Source organism: Carica papaya, chromosome 7, assembly GCF_054855325.1.
Source record: "Carica papaya isolate Zhongbai chromosome 7, ASM5485532v1, whole genome shotgun sequence".
Taxonomy (NCBI): domain Eukaryota; kingdom Viridiplantae; phylum Streptophyta; class Magnoliopsida; order Brassicales; family Caricaceae; genus Carica; species Carica papaya.
The window spans coordinates 3,206,901-3,219,790 of NC_142315.1; the positions used below are offsets into that span (position 1 = coordinate 3,206,901).

General features: G+C 33.4%; 1 protein-coding gene across 1 annotated transcript; it reads left to right on the forward strand.

Annotated features, from left to right (window-relative positions):
* The first annotated feature begins 354 nt into the window (after positions 1-354).
* On the forward strand, positions 355-4,890 carry LOC110817919 (E3 ubiquitin-protein ligase AIRP2-like). Its single transcript, XM_022046637.2, has 5 exons — positions 355-664; positions 1,822-1,972; positions 2,061-2,127; positions 2,234-2,468; positions 4,264-4,890. The coding sequence occupies exons 1-5, from the start codon at positions 585-587 to the stop codon at positions 4,472-4,474; spliced, it is 744 nt and encodes a 247-aa protein (XP_021902329.1). The 5' UTR covers positions 355-584; the 3' UTR covers positions 4,475-4,890.
* The last annotated feature ends 8,000 nt before the right edge of the window (positions 4,891-12,890 follow it).

Below are 12,890 nucleotides of genomic sequence, written 5' to 3' on the forward strand. Positions count from 1 at the left end.
TAATAGTGAAATGGGGAAGGTGGTGGCATTTATGTAAATAAAGTAAATTAGAGGGTCAAAAGTAGGAGAGCGTGGAGGGAAAGCTACCGAAAGTAAAGGGGTAAAGTGGCAGACAAAAATCTATCATTTTGAGAGAGAGAGAGAGAGAGAGAGAGAGGGAGAAAGAAAGAAAGACAAGGCTGCTTTGGATAAGCCTCTGTCACATACTACTATATTATTATTCATTATTTTAATTTTATTCTTTTAATAAATATGTATTTTATTATTATTTTTAATTAAATTATTGGACGCTCCGCGACACTCGATTGTCCACGTGTACAACCTCTTTGCTTTCAAGAACAGAATAGAAGGCACACCACCAAGAACCAATGCCCACCAAACCCATCTCTGAATGAGAGAGAAAGAGAGTGAGGGTTGTAGTTGCTGAGCAAAATTAGGGTTTTTGGGTACTGAAAAATCTTCCTTTTTTTGGGGATCAAACTCCTTGGACTGAGTTTCTTTGGGGTTTCCTTTTCTGGGTTGCAATTTTTTTCTTTTTTTGTTGTTGAAAAAATTTGTTTTTTTTTTTTTTTGTTTTTTTGGAGATGTACATAGGTTCTATGCGAAAGTCATTCAAGGACTCCTTGAAAGTGCTTGAAGCTGATATTCAGCATGCTAATACTCTGTAAGTACTCATGTTTTTCCATCGTCATCTTCTCTGTTTTTCAGATTTTGGGTTTTGATCTTCTGATTGGGAAATGGATATTACTGGAGGAATTTTTAGCTGTACTTGAGAATGGATGTTATAGTTTCTCTCTCAAAGAAAAGAATTTGGATGTTACAGTGTTAAGATTATTATTTTCTCTTCTTTTTGCTTGACTCTGTTTTGATTGATGGATTATTCAAAGTCGGCAACTTTTGTTCTTAGATTATAATTTTGTTTCTGAATTTCCCTTTTTGTCTTGTGGGTGTTGGGGATGTTCTTATTTTGCTTTAATTACGATTAAAAAGAGAGACAAAACTGCTATTTTATAATTTATAGCAATGTCCCTTTAAGAACTTAATTCACAAATAATCTTGAATTATCTGTCAGAATTAAACCTGAAACAATTTTTCTCCCTCAATATCATATTTTCTTTTCTCAAAAAAATTCGCATTCTCAAACAAAGGTTGTTTTCTGGTTGGTATTTAGCTTAATTTTCTTAGTTCCTATCTTTATTTGACTCATTTCTTCATTTTTCTGTCATTATTGAAATGGGTTTAGTTCTCCTTATTCTCTAGCTGCTTTTTGGCTAGATATATTCAAATATACAGCTTAACATGACCCTAGTATGTATCTTCTATATCTGCAAGTTTCTACATTTGGTCTTTTCTTATTATCTTGTAGATTGTGTTAAGTCGACTTCTACAGTTGCTTTCTCGCTATTATCTTCAATTCATACGTTCTAACATGGACCTGAGTCTGGCCCACATTCTATATCACTTACATATATGTGTGTGTGTGTGTGTGTGCATGCATAATTACACTAAGATGTGTTTTGGTAGCTACATTGAGCCTTAGTTTGTGTATGTGCTGTGGTTACAATTTTATAAATTGACCAATGGATTCTCTAATTTGGCTGAAACTTTTCCTAAACTTGGAGTAGTCTGAATGTTGGCTTGACTTGGTAATTCAGTTCTTGCAAATTTTCTCGGCTGACACGGTTACTTTTTGAGAATCTACCTAATTTGCTGTTTTGCTCAAAAGACCATTTTAGTAGGCTTGCTTGTTGTTAATTTGTAAATGGGCATTAAGTTTTATCCCTGCTTCTTTTTAATTGTTATGTGTAATGTGATGTACAGGGCATCTGATTTTCCGAGGGACTATGATGGTGCCTGCCTCCAAATGAGAATGTCATACAGTCCAGCTGCACACTTGTTCCTCTTTTTAGTGCAGTGGACAGACTGCCATCTCGCTGGAGCTCTTGGGCTGTTAAGAATATTAATTTACAAGGTTGAGATGTTGTTTTCTTGGTTTTTACTTTGAGCTTATTGCCTAATCATGGATGTTAGCCATCTTGACTGTGTACATCATGGTGCAGGTTTATGTCGATGGCACAACAACCATGTCTACCCACGAAAGAAAAGCAAGTATTAGAGAGTTCTATGGTAAATGTCTGTCTTGGTATTTCTAAATTTAGTAAATTTTTTATTTCTTAGGATAGCCTTTTCGGTTTGTCATCTTATAGAATCTGAACTCCATTTACTTGGCCAGCCGTTATTTATCCCTCCTTACTGCAACTTCAAAAAGGTGTTACTGATACTGAAGATAAGAAGCAGAAAGCAGTATGCATGGAAAGGTACCGAAGAAGAGATGAAGAGGAGCACAGACTACAGACAGATGCAGATATTGAAAGAGAGGAAGAATGTGGAATATGTATGGAGATGAATAGTAAGATTGTATTGCCGAATTGCAACCATGCCATGTGCCTGAAATGTTACCGTGAATGGTAAGCCCGGAATTCTCACAAACACACACATATTCACGAACACACACAGTCACACACATACATACATTTCGTCCTTCCTGCTATCTCTGTCTCTTCATTTCTGTCCCTATCTCTCTCCTTCCATCCTGCCTGCCAGCTTCATCTCCTGGGTATCAAAATGTAAAAGTCGCTCTGGTGCTTTTGTGTTTTCTGGTTTTGAAGTAGTCTTATATAAAATATCTCAGCGACATGGTCCTGGTCTGAAATTCTCCTGCTTTTATATCTTTTTGATTAATGGAACTTACTAATGAATTAAATGACTCTGCATTGTGAGTTTGCTTATACTGACTTCAGGGTCCAAGTGATCTATGACTTCAGTGTCCAGATGACCTATGAATTTTGGCAGTGAATCGGCAATTTATCTGCAGTTTTTGATGGGGTTCACTTTGAGTTCTGTGTCTCTTTAGCTATATCTGAGCTACCGAACAACCTTTTGAATACTCAATAAATTTTCTTTTTTCTATTTGGCTTTAGTCAACTAGTCTTTTCAATACCCAATAAGACTACCTTGTCTGAAGCGTCAGATACCAATGCACCACAAGAAAAAAAAAAATACAAAAGCAAGATTTTGTAGATCAAAAGGTGCATTAATGGCAAAAGTTGCAGTTCGAGTTGTAATTTATGAGTCATAAAATGAATTACCACTTTTATAATCAACGAAGAATTGCACTTTGTATATGTGGCTGGTGGTATTTATTGAGTTCCATTTTTTTTTAAATAGGCATTTATTGAGCACGTATAAAATGGAGACTTGAATCTTAAAATTGTCTGAGTCTTTTTCTGCCATTTTCTATTACAAAATGGGGACTTGAATCATTAAAATTTCTGTTCCTGTCTACTTCTTTGTTTATTGTCAGGCATGGCTCTGACTATCTTCATTGATGGATGGGTGATCATATTAAGTGCAATTCGTATAGGAGTACAGTGTTAAATTCTTCTGCTTAGCAGTTAAACGTAGATCCTTCTTCTGTAGATAGCATCAGTCAAAATTATTACTGGATAGCTGTCTTTACGGGCTATTGGCTGTGTACCTGTTATTTATGACTAGAGTTATATCAGCTGCTTCATTACTTGTTAGGTTGGACAATTGTGTCTGACTTGACCTCAAGCTGCTAATTGAACTACTGCTGATATATTATTATGCTCAGATCTTGTACCAAGGAGGATTTTGCACATGGGCACTCACATGCTCCAGGTGATTAGTGGGTAGTAGAAGGGGAATATGTTTCTTTAAATCATTATAGGGTATAATAGATGGTCTAATTTTCACTCAGCCGTCAGAGAGCGTCGGCATTATGTCCACTGATTTCCCCTGGGAAGCAAAGAGACTTTTGCTTACCTTCGACTGGCGTTTCAGTTGCATAAATACTTGTAGTAGCATAGACTGAATCTTCAGCACCCGGCTTCTGCTGTTGTCTTGGTCTTTGGAGAAGTATGTGTGGAGTAACTTCTGGAACCGAGTTCTGGCCAACCATTCATCTTTTCTCTTTGCTTTTGGTACACACAGAATATAAATGACTATGCCTTATGCAGGTGTATAACTAATAATCTATGATCTAGTAGAACATTGGCAGGTGTATATGGTTTCCCATTGGATGATTGTAGTACATGGGAATGCTCTTATGCTGCCCGATCCCTCCCTTTTCTTCTAACCTTTCCTTGTCTTGTTGATCACTAATAATGCACCTTCTTTCTTGTGATTCCAGCATTTATCTCTATACATATGAAACTAAATAATGATTATTAACTTTTTCAGGCGAACAAGATCACAGTCCTGTCCCTTTTGTCGCGACAGTCTTAAAAGAGTGAATTCTGGTGATTTGTGGGTATATACAGACAGCAGGGATGTGGTCGACATGGCAACAGTGACAAGGGAGAATTTCAGAAGGCTGTTCTTGTATGTAGATAAGCTGCCACTGATCGTTCCCGACAACCTTTTTGACCCGTACGATTCCCACTTAAGATAGTTGACACGAACAGACCAAAGATCACTATCTCCTCTGGCCTCTAACAAGTGAATTCCGGTTGCATAAAGACGAGATGTTTTATTCGATGAAACTAGGTTAGTTTGCATTTGCAGTGGTTGCTTCCCACTTCTGATACGAAGAAACCGGCCTAAGTAGTTGCTATGGTCTGGTGGGAGAAGTCGAAATAGTTTGATATTCCAAGAGGTTGATAAAAATTGTATTTAGCACATTTGTACATGCTTTGTATAGCCCTCTCCTATTGTTCCATCACAAAAAGATGTCTTCTAACTCTGTTTGTATCTTGGGTTGTGAACCTCTTTTATCAGAGATGAATCAGTTAGTCTCTGCATCTGGTGTTATCCAGGTCTATATATATAATGGAGAATTTGCATAGGAGTCAGAAATTAGCTTCTCAATATGAAGAGTTTTTTTATGCAGAAAATAAAATGGACAAGAAATTATATGCATTAAATTTGTTTATATTTACTTTATTATGCTACTTCTATTATATGATAAATAATACATTAGGTAATTTTGTTTGTTATTTAATATACTTATATGTTTATGTATAAATTCAAAACACTATTTATTTTATGTTGGTTTTGTTATTCAATAAATATTTTCTTCATAAATCTCAGAAATACAATCACAATATATAGAAATTGATCTCATATACACAAAAATCATGTATTTACCTATTTGTATAACAAATAAAATGTAACACTATGTATGAAATAATGTCGAATTTATATAAAAATTAAATAATTTAATTTTTATTATTCACAACGAGTTATTATCGGCTCACCTAAGCCCATTAAGTTAGCCCAATTAATAACCTCAATCAACTTTATGGGCCGACTTTGAGTTTATACTTATTACTGTCGAAAAAAATTTAAAAATTAATTAAAAAAAATATTACAAATTATTAATAATAAGAATAAATAATTTAAATATTAGTACAGTAATTTTAAAATAATTAAAAGTTGATTCAAGAGTTTAATTTAGGTAATGAATCAAATTCAAGTTCTATATATTATATGCTAAGATAACAAGTTACGTTAAATGATTTTTTTAATAAATATTTTATATTTGAATATAATTTACTCAAACGAATTGAATTAACGATTCAAATTATTGAACTAAAAAAAAATTAATCTATTTATTTTAATATTTATAAATTTATATTTTTACTCGCATGATATCTTAGATAAAAAATTAAATTTTAAAATAGTAAAAAAAGCGTATGTTATAACAATATTAAAAGAAGATACAATTATAATAAACCTAAAAGAAAAAAAGAATAAAAATAATTATTTTATACAAATTGCACGAGTGATATATTCATACAATGAATATATAAAGTATACCGAAAGATCGTTGGAATGTAATAATAATAACAATAATAATAATAATAACAATAATAATGATAACATATGTATAATATTTAATATTGGTAAGGTGTGATGGAAATTAAAAATCATATGCTTATATTTTAAAAGCCAACCTATTTGTACCCAAATCTAAATCTCAAGCCACCAAAAAATGTTGAAATAGGAGGGTCCAAGTGTCTAGTAATTAATTATACATTACTATTAGCTTTTATAATAATCAATTATATATCACTATTTTACTCTAATATTATTTGATAATTAAAATTTTTATACCTTATTTAATAATTATAAATATAAAATTTATTTATTATTTTATAAGTACATTATTAATTAACGATAATTAATTTATAATATTTAATTTAATATCATTAAATACTTAATTTTAGTATGTTATTTTTTAAACTTTATATTATTATATTTAATACATTTTAAAAATAAAGATATTAATTTTTTTTTTAAAAAATATCTATCATTTATTCATGTAGCTAAAATTTTAGCCGTAAAACTAAAACCCATCAATTTTTAGAACAACGTGATCCATTAAAAATTAAATTTCTAAAAATAGAAACATCGTCTAATTTTAGTCACTTTCATGAATTAGCAAATACCTTAAAAAAGATATGATTAAATAATATTGCATCTTAATGCATCGAGTTTAAGTGTGAAATTATAATGTGCAGATATCATTTTTGTAATATTTTCATTTTATGATGGGTGAAATAAAAATTACAAAAATTAATCGATATAAGAGTCAGTTATGGTCCCTTAACCATAAGGTTGTCATTTTATTTTTCTGAAATCCTATCACCAGAAAAAAAACCTAGTTTTAAGGAGCCGTGTTGATTTGAAAAATCCTACCGCCAGACGCGAACAAATCTTCTGCGATGAATTTATATATGCTTACGCTTATATTTCTTTTTGATTCAGTACGATAATGTATGTTTAATTTTACAGATTTACGGATTTGAAAATTTTTTTTATTCTAATAATTGGTATCAGAATAATTTCTCGTATTAAATATAATGGCCCCGAAAATTTAAATGAAGATGTACGTATTAAAAATTTTAAATGCGGAAGCGAAATAAAAATTCTGATTAACATCCCTTACACAATAACCATAAACGTGTTTAACGTATGAAAGAATAAGCTAATTAAAAAAAATATTCGAAATAAAAACTATAAATAAAATTATAAAAATTTTAAATGCGGAAGCGAAATAAAAATTCTGATTAACATCCCTTACACAATAACCATAAACGTATTTAACGTATGAAAGAATAAGCTAATTAAAAAAAATATTCGAAATAAAAACTATAAATAAAACTATAAAATCTTTAGGCGTCTAACTCGCCTGATCTGAAATGGCTAAGTAAGGAATGAGCTACACTAGCCCAGTAAAGACATCACACTATCTCACTGCCACAGAAGTAAAAGTTGGTAAAAAACAAAAACGACCAATGAAGCATAATTTATAATAAATTCATTTATTAATAATAAAAACTTTTACTGTCCACTTACCTCGGTGAGATTCATGAAAATAACATATGAAAACAAAAATATTATAACAATCATAAAATCATATACACCAAGTAACATAACACATGTTATACTTTTGTACTTCAATAATCAGACAACACATTTCCTCTTTTACCAGCCTACTAGTATCCATGGGGATACATAGGGGGTCCCCGCTACACGTGAACTATTAACATTAATAATCTGATTTCAGGGCCGTCCCCATACCCCGTCCGGTATGGGCGCCAAAACCATGAACCTCAATACCCCGTCAGGTATGAGGGTGAAAGGGGCCGTCCCCATATCTCGTCCGGTATGGACGCCAAAACCATAAACCTCAATACCTCGTCAGGTATGAGGGTGAAAGGGGTCGTTCCCATACCCCGTCCGGTATGGGCGCCAAAACACATAAGGTTTCCATACCCCGTTCGATATGAGAGACCACGTTCCCGGTAGGGTTCCCTACGGATCCGGTCCGTCCACCATCTCTTAGGATATCTAGTCACGCTGTCCACATTATCCATTTATCAATTAGCATAACATTTTTTCTATTTTTCTTGATCTCAATTATCCAATCATACACAAACACGTAAACCAATAATGAACACCAAACAAAACAACACAACATTGGGTTTACCATAATTCAAACTATAATAAAAGAAATCATGATTCATGCATACGAAACCATAAGATAAATACATCAAATACCATACTGCATTTAAAACTATAAAATAGATTAAACAACAACTGACCGACAATATATCAGATTCGGGCTCCACTGACAACTTTAATCAATCATACATATCTATTAAGTCATAAAATACCGTTTTATCATTTATTAGACTTTAATGCCGTGATAGGAAATAGGGTGAGAGATCCTTACTTATTTTGTGGTGTGAAATCGGATCTACAGTGTGCCTCTGGGCTGTTCCTAAATTTCTTGAATTTTTTTAAAAAAACTGAAATGCACTACCGATACCTGCACGTGTCTCAAAAAAACCCAAATCAGACTCAGGACCCATTTTCGGCTAATATCGAAATTCCGGCACGGCGGCTCCGCCGTGCTCTGGCGACGGCACCCGCCGCCCGCGGCGGCGATCCGCATTGGGTTAACCGTTTTTGGTCGAATTCGGCCAAACTTGCATTGGTTCCTGTGATAGAACAACCCTAGGGCCCTCGATGGGCCAAAAAATTACAAAAAATCGAGACTTACCGACGACGATGCTTTCGGGTGCGACGGCTCCTCTGGCGTGAGTCGCGTTTTAATGTTTGGCTCCGATCAACCTGTAGAGAAAATAATGGTGATCACAGTGGTATAAAATTTGCATCGAACGGAGACCGAGAAGGGCCTCATCAGAGGCAAAAATAGAGGGGGGTCGCGGCGGCGGCGACGGACTTCGGTTGGATTTTTCAGCCGTTTGGCCGGTGGTTTGGATCCGGTTTGGCCATAGGAGGACTCAACATCGAAAAATGAGCTAGGGGGAGAAAATTTACCTCGATCAGCGGTCAAAAACTTCTCCGGTGCGGCGGCGAGTGGCGGCGGCCGGCTCCTCCGGGGTCTGGTTATTCTTCTCCGGCGAGGCACTGGCAGCTAGGGTTTTGTGGTCAGGTGTGAGTGGGGTTATTTATACCCTTTGCCTTTTAATCTCAACTGTCCATCAAGATTAAATCTGGACCGTCCAATCGATTTTTAATTGAGATTAAATCTGGGCCGTCCATCGCAATGCAATCTGGGTCGTCCGTGCCTGATTGAATCTAGACCGTTCATATGCGTGAATCTAGGCCGTCCGTGCGCGCGGGAACGGATTTGGGTCGTCCGATCGCGTGCACGCGGATCGCCCACGTGGCCCGTCCCGTGTCAGCGCATCCTTGCCATGCGGGGTGTCCTGGTTGGCCAGGGCTGCTGACCGGGCTGCTGATGTGGCTGCTGACGTGACACAACTTTTTTAAATTGCGTTTTGACCCCCCTGGTTTCCGATTTTCTTTTCAAAAACACCACCAGAATTCAAATTTTCACCCTTTTTTTCTCAAAATCAATTTCAATTAAATCCAAATAATATTTTTACCCAATTTTATCATTATTTTTATTTTTATTTTTATTAAATTAAATTAAATTAAATTAAATTAATAAAAATCTAAAAAATTCAAATACAAAAAAAAAAAATAAAAAAGAAAAATAAAAATAATAAAAATAAAAATAAAATTAAAAATACTTGGGTGTTACATTGGGCTTGTTGGGTTATTTAGTTTTATGTTTTAAAATTAAATTATATGGGCTTCATCTATAAAAAGAGAAGAAAATAAAGAAAATTAAAAAAAAGAGGTCCATTCGGCTGGCCCAAAACCTAGGCCCTTTTGGGCCGGGCCAACACGGTCTAAACTCAATGGGTTTTGACCCTACTCGGTCAATGGTCAACGATCAATGGTTGACTGATCAACAGTTGATCGATCAACGCTTAACGGTTGATCGGTCAATAGTCACCGTTTGATTAGTCAATGGTCAACGATTGACTGGTCAATGATCAACGTTGACTATGATAAGTCAACGGTCAACTTTTGAAAAAAAAAAAAAATTTAATCATTTTGTGGTTGATTTTCTTCTAATTCAGTTTAAATTCGGTTTTACTTTTAAATTTTAATATTGATATATGCATATACATATTGAAATAACTTAATTTACATAACATGTCACCAAAGTGACATCTTTATCTTGTGTATAGTTATTTATTTCATAATGTAAATAGTTGTATGTGTTTAATTTATGTGAATGTTAATCGATCTAAAGAAATGTTAACATTTAACATTATTGTATTCTATTTTTGAGGTAATGAATATGTGACAGTTATTCAGTATAACATGTGAACTTTAAATCGGCCTAAAGAAAGATTTCTTATTTGATGTGTTTCTACTATCTGTAGTTAATTATTGTTATAAGATACCATTTACAAGTTAATATTATGTACAAAGATAGAGTGTTAATGGAGTACTCGGTATCTTGAGATGAGAATATACATTTATTTAAAATTTATGATTTATAGTTTTATATGGGTATCAATTAATTTATTTTTGCATGTTCTCTATTCAGCTTTATTTTCTACTGGAAGTATCACTGCAAACGTTAATTCCATCCCAATGTTGAATGATACAAATTTCAAGCAATGAAAGAACAATATTCGACTTGTGCTTAGAGTTATGAATCTGGATTGAGTTTTACGAGTTGATCAACCCGATTTGATTACTCATAACAGTACCTTTGAGAAAAAGAAAGAGTTTAAAAGATGAGATCGATCAAACCATATAAGTATTTCGGTTATGGAACAAACCATTACAAAGATTTTTTGGGCACTATATTCGATGAGATCACAACGGCTAGAGATTTTTTTCATTCTCTAAAACAACGTTTTGCCATAAGTGATAAGACTGAGACATATACACTTATATCAACTCTTGTTTATATGAGTTATAAGAAAAATGGAAACATTAAAGAGCACATAATGGAGATGTCATATATGCATGCAAAGTTCAAAGCACTTAGAGTGGAATTGTTAAAAAAAGTACTTATGTACTTTATTTTGATTTCTCTTCCACCACAGTTTAATCATTTTAGGGTGATATACAATTGTAAAAAAGAATCTTAAAATTTGAATGAACTCATTTCACATTGTGTTCAAGAGGAAGAAATGCTCAAATTTGAGAAGGCAGAGAGTGTTCATTTCGCAGTGATCTCAAAGGATAAAAAGAACAAGAAAAAAAAAACAGGTAAATCTGTTGTAGTTGTTGTACAACAGAAGAAACAACAAAAGGTTTAGACTGAAAATATTTGTTTCTTTTGCAGAGTTCTGGGACACTAGAAGAAATAATGCGCTAACTATCATGCGTGACGTGTAAAGAAATGTATGTTTCTTAATTTTATTTGTTTTAAGATTAATTTAACTTATGTATCTACACACACCTGGTGGATAGATTCTAGTGCCACAACTCATATCAGTGTGTTTATGCAGGATTACTTCTATTACCGCAAGCCAAGTGATGATGCTAGATTCATTTATGTGGGCGATGACAAACCAGGCAAGATGGAAGCAATTGACAAATTTAGATTATTGTTAAAGATTGAATTTTATTTAGATTTAGAAAAGACTTTTATTGTTCCATCATTTAGACGGAATGTAATTTCTATTTCTGTGTTAAACATATTTAGTTATTCATGTTCATTTAAAAATAAAAATTTTAATCTTTTTCTTAATTTAAAATTAGTTGGTTTTGGTACTTTATCAGTGCATGGTAATATTTATTTGTTTGATACAATTGCTTCTTATAATGAATCCTTGCATCTTGGTACAATAAATATAAAAAAAAAATTAACTAAGGAAAATTCTTCTTCTTTATGACACAAAAGAATATGTCACATCTCTTAAAGAAGAATTGAGAGACTTGTGTCAAACGAAATTCTAGATCCCTTTGATTTTTAAGATTTTGATTGATGTGTTCATTGTTCAAGAAAAAATAGACAAATATTAAGAGATTAAGTGTCAATAGAGCTATGGACATATTAGAACTCATTCATATAGATATTTGTAGATCATTCTCTATGGCTTCTTAGAATGGTCAACAATATTTCATAACGTTTATAGATGATTATTCAAGATATAATTATGTATCTCATTCACGAGAAGTTTCAGTCCCTAGATGTATTCAAAAGTTTTAAGGCAGAAGTTGAAAATCAACTCAACAAAAGGATTAAAGCTATTAGATCTGCCAGTGGTGTGAATACTATGGTAGATATGACGGATAAGGTAAACGGTGTCTAGGGTCGTTTGCTCAATTCTTAGAGGAATGCGGTATTGTCCCACAGTATATCATGCCAGGTTCTCCTAGCATGAATGATGTCGCTGAAAGGTAAAACAGAATACTTAAAGATATAGTAATGAGTATGATTAGTCATTCTACATTGCCTGAATCACTATGAGGAGAAGCATTAAAAATTGCGAGATATTTACTCAATAGAGTTCCAATTAAAATAACTATAAAGACCTCTTATGAGCTTTGGACGGGTAAGAAGCACACTTTGAGACATTTGTACATTTGGAGATGTTCAGATGAAGCTAAGCCTTATAGACCATAGGAAAAAAATTGGACTTCAAGATTTTTAGTTGCTATTTTATTGGTTATTCTAAGCTATCCAAGGGTTATAAGTTTTGTGATGCCACTAATAAGATAATTTTTGAGACGACAAATATCCAGTTCTTCGATGATGTTAAGTTTCCGGGGGGAGAAAGAGTTCGCGACCTTTTTTTTGAAGAGGAATGGGTAAATATTCCTATTTCCTAAGTTGCTATTGACAATGATCAGGATCTTGTTCTTATACCTAACATTGTTCAAGAAGCAACTCCAAATTAAGACAATATCGTAGTATCTTCCGTTCCTGTTCAGAAAACTGTTTCTGAAGCACAAACTTCACACTCTCGATAACTTATGCCATTAAGGAGATCCACAAAAAAAAAGAAGTGCAA

Bases quoted from the DNA above. Each gene is read 5' to 3' on its own strand.
- LOC110817919 (XM_022046637.2), top strand. From the start codon at position 585: ATGTACATAGGTTCTATGCGAAAGTCATTCAAGGACTCCTTGAAAGTG. The intron at 665-1,821 runs GTAAGTACTCAT...TGTGATGTACAG, and splicing joins ATTCAGCATGCTAATACTCT to GGCATCTGATTTTCCGAGGG. The intron at 1,973-2,060 runs GTTGAGATGTTG...ATCATGGTGCAG, and splicing joins TAAGAATATTAATTTACAAG to GTTTATGTCGATGGCACAAC.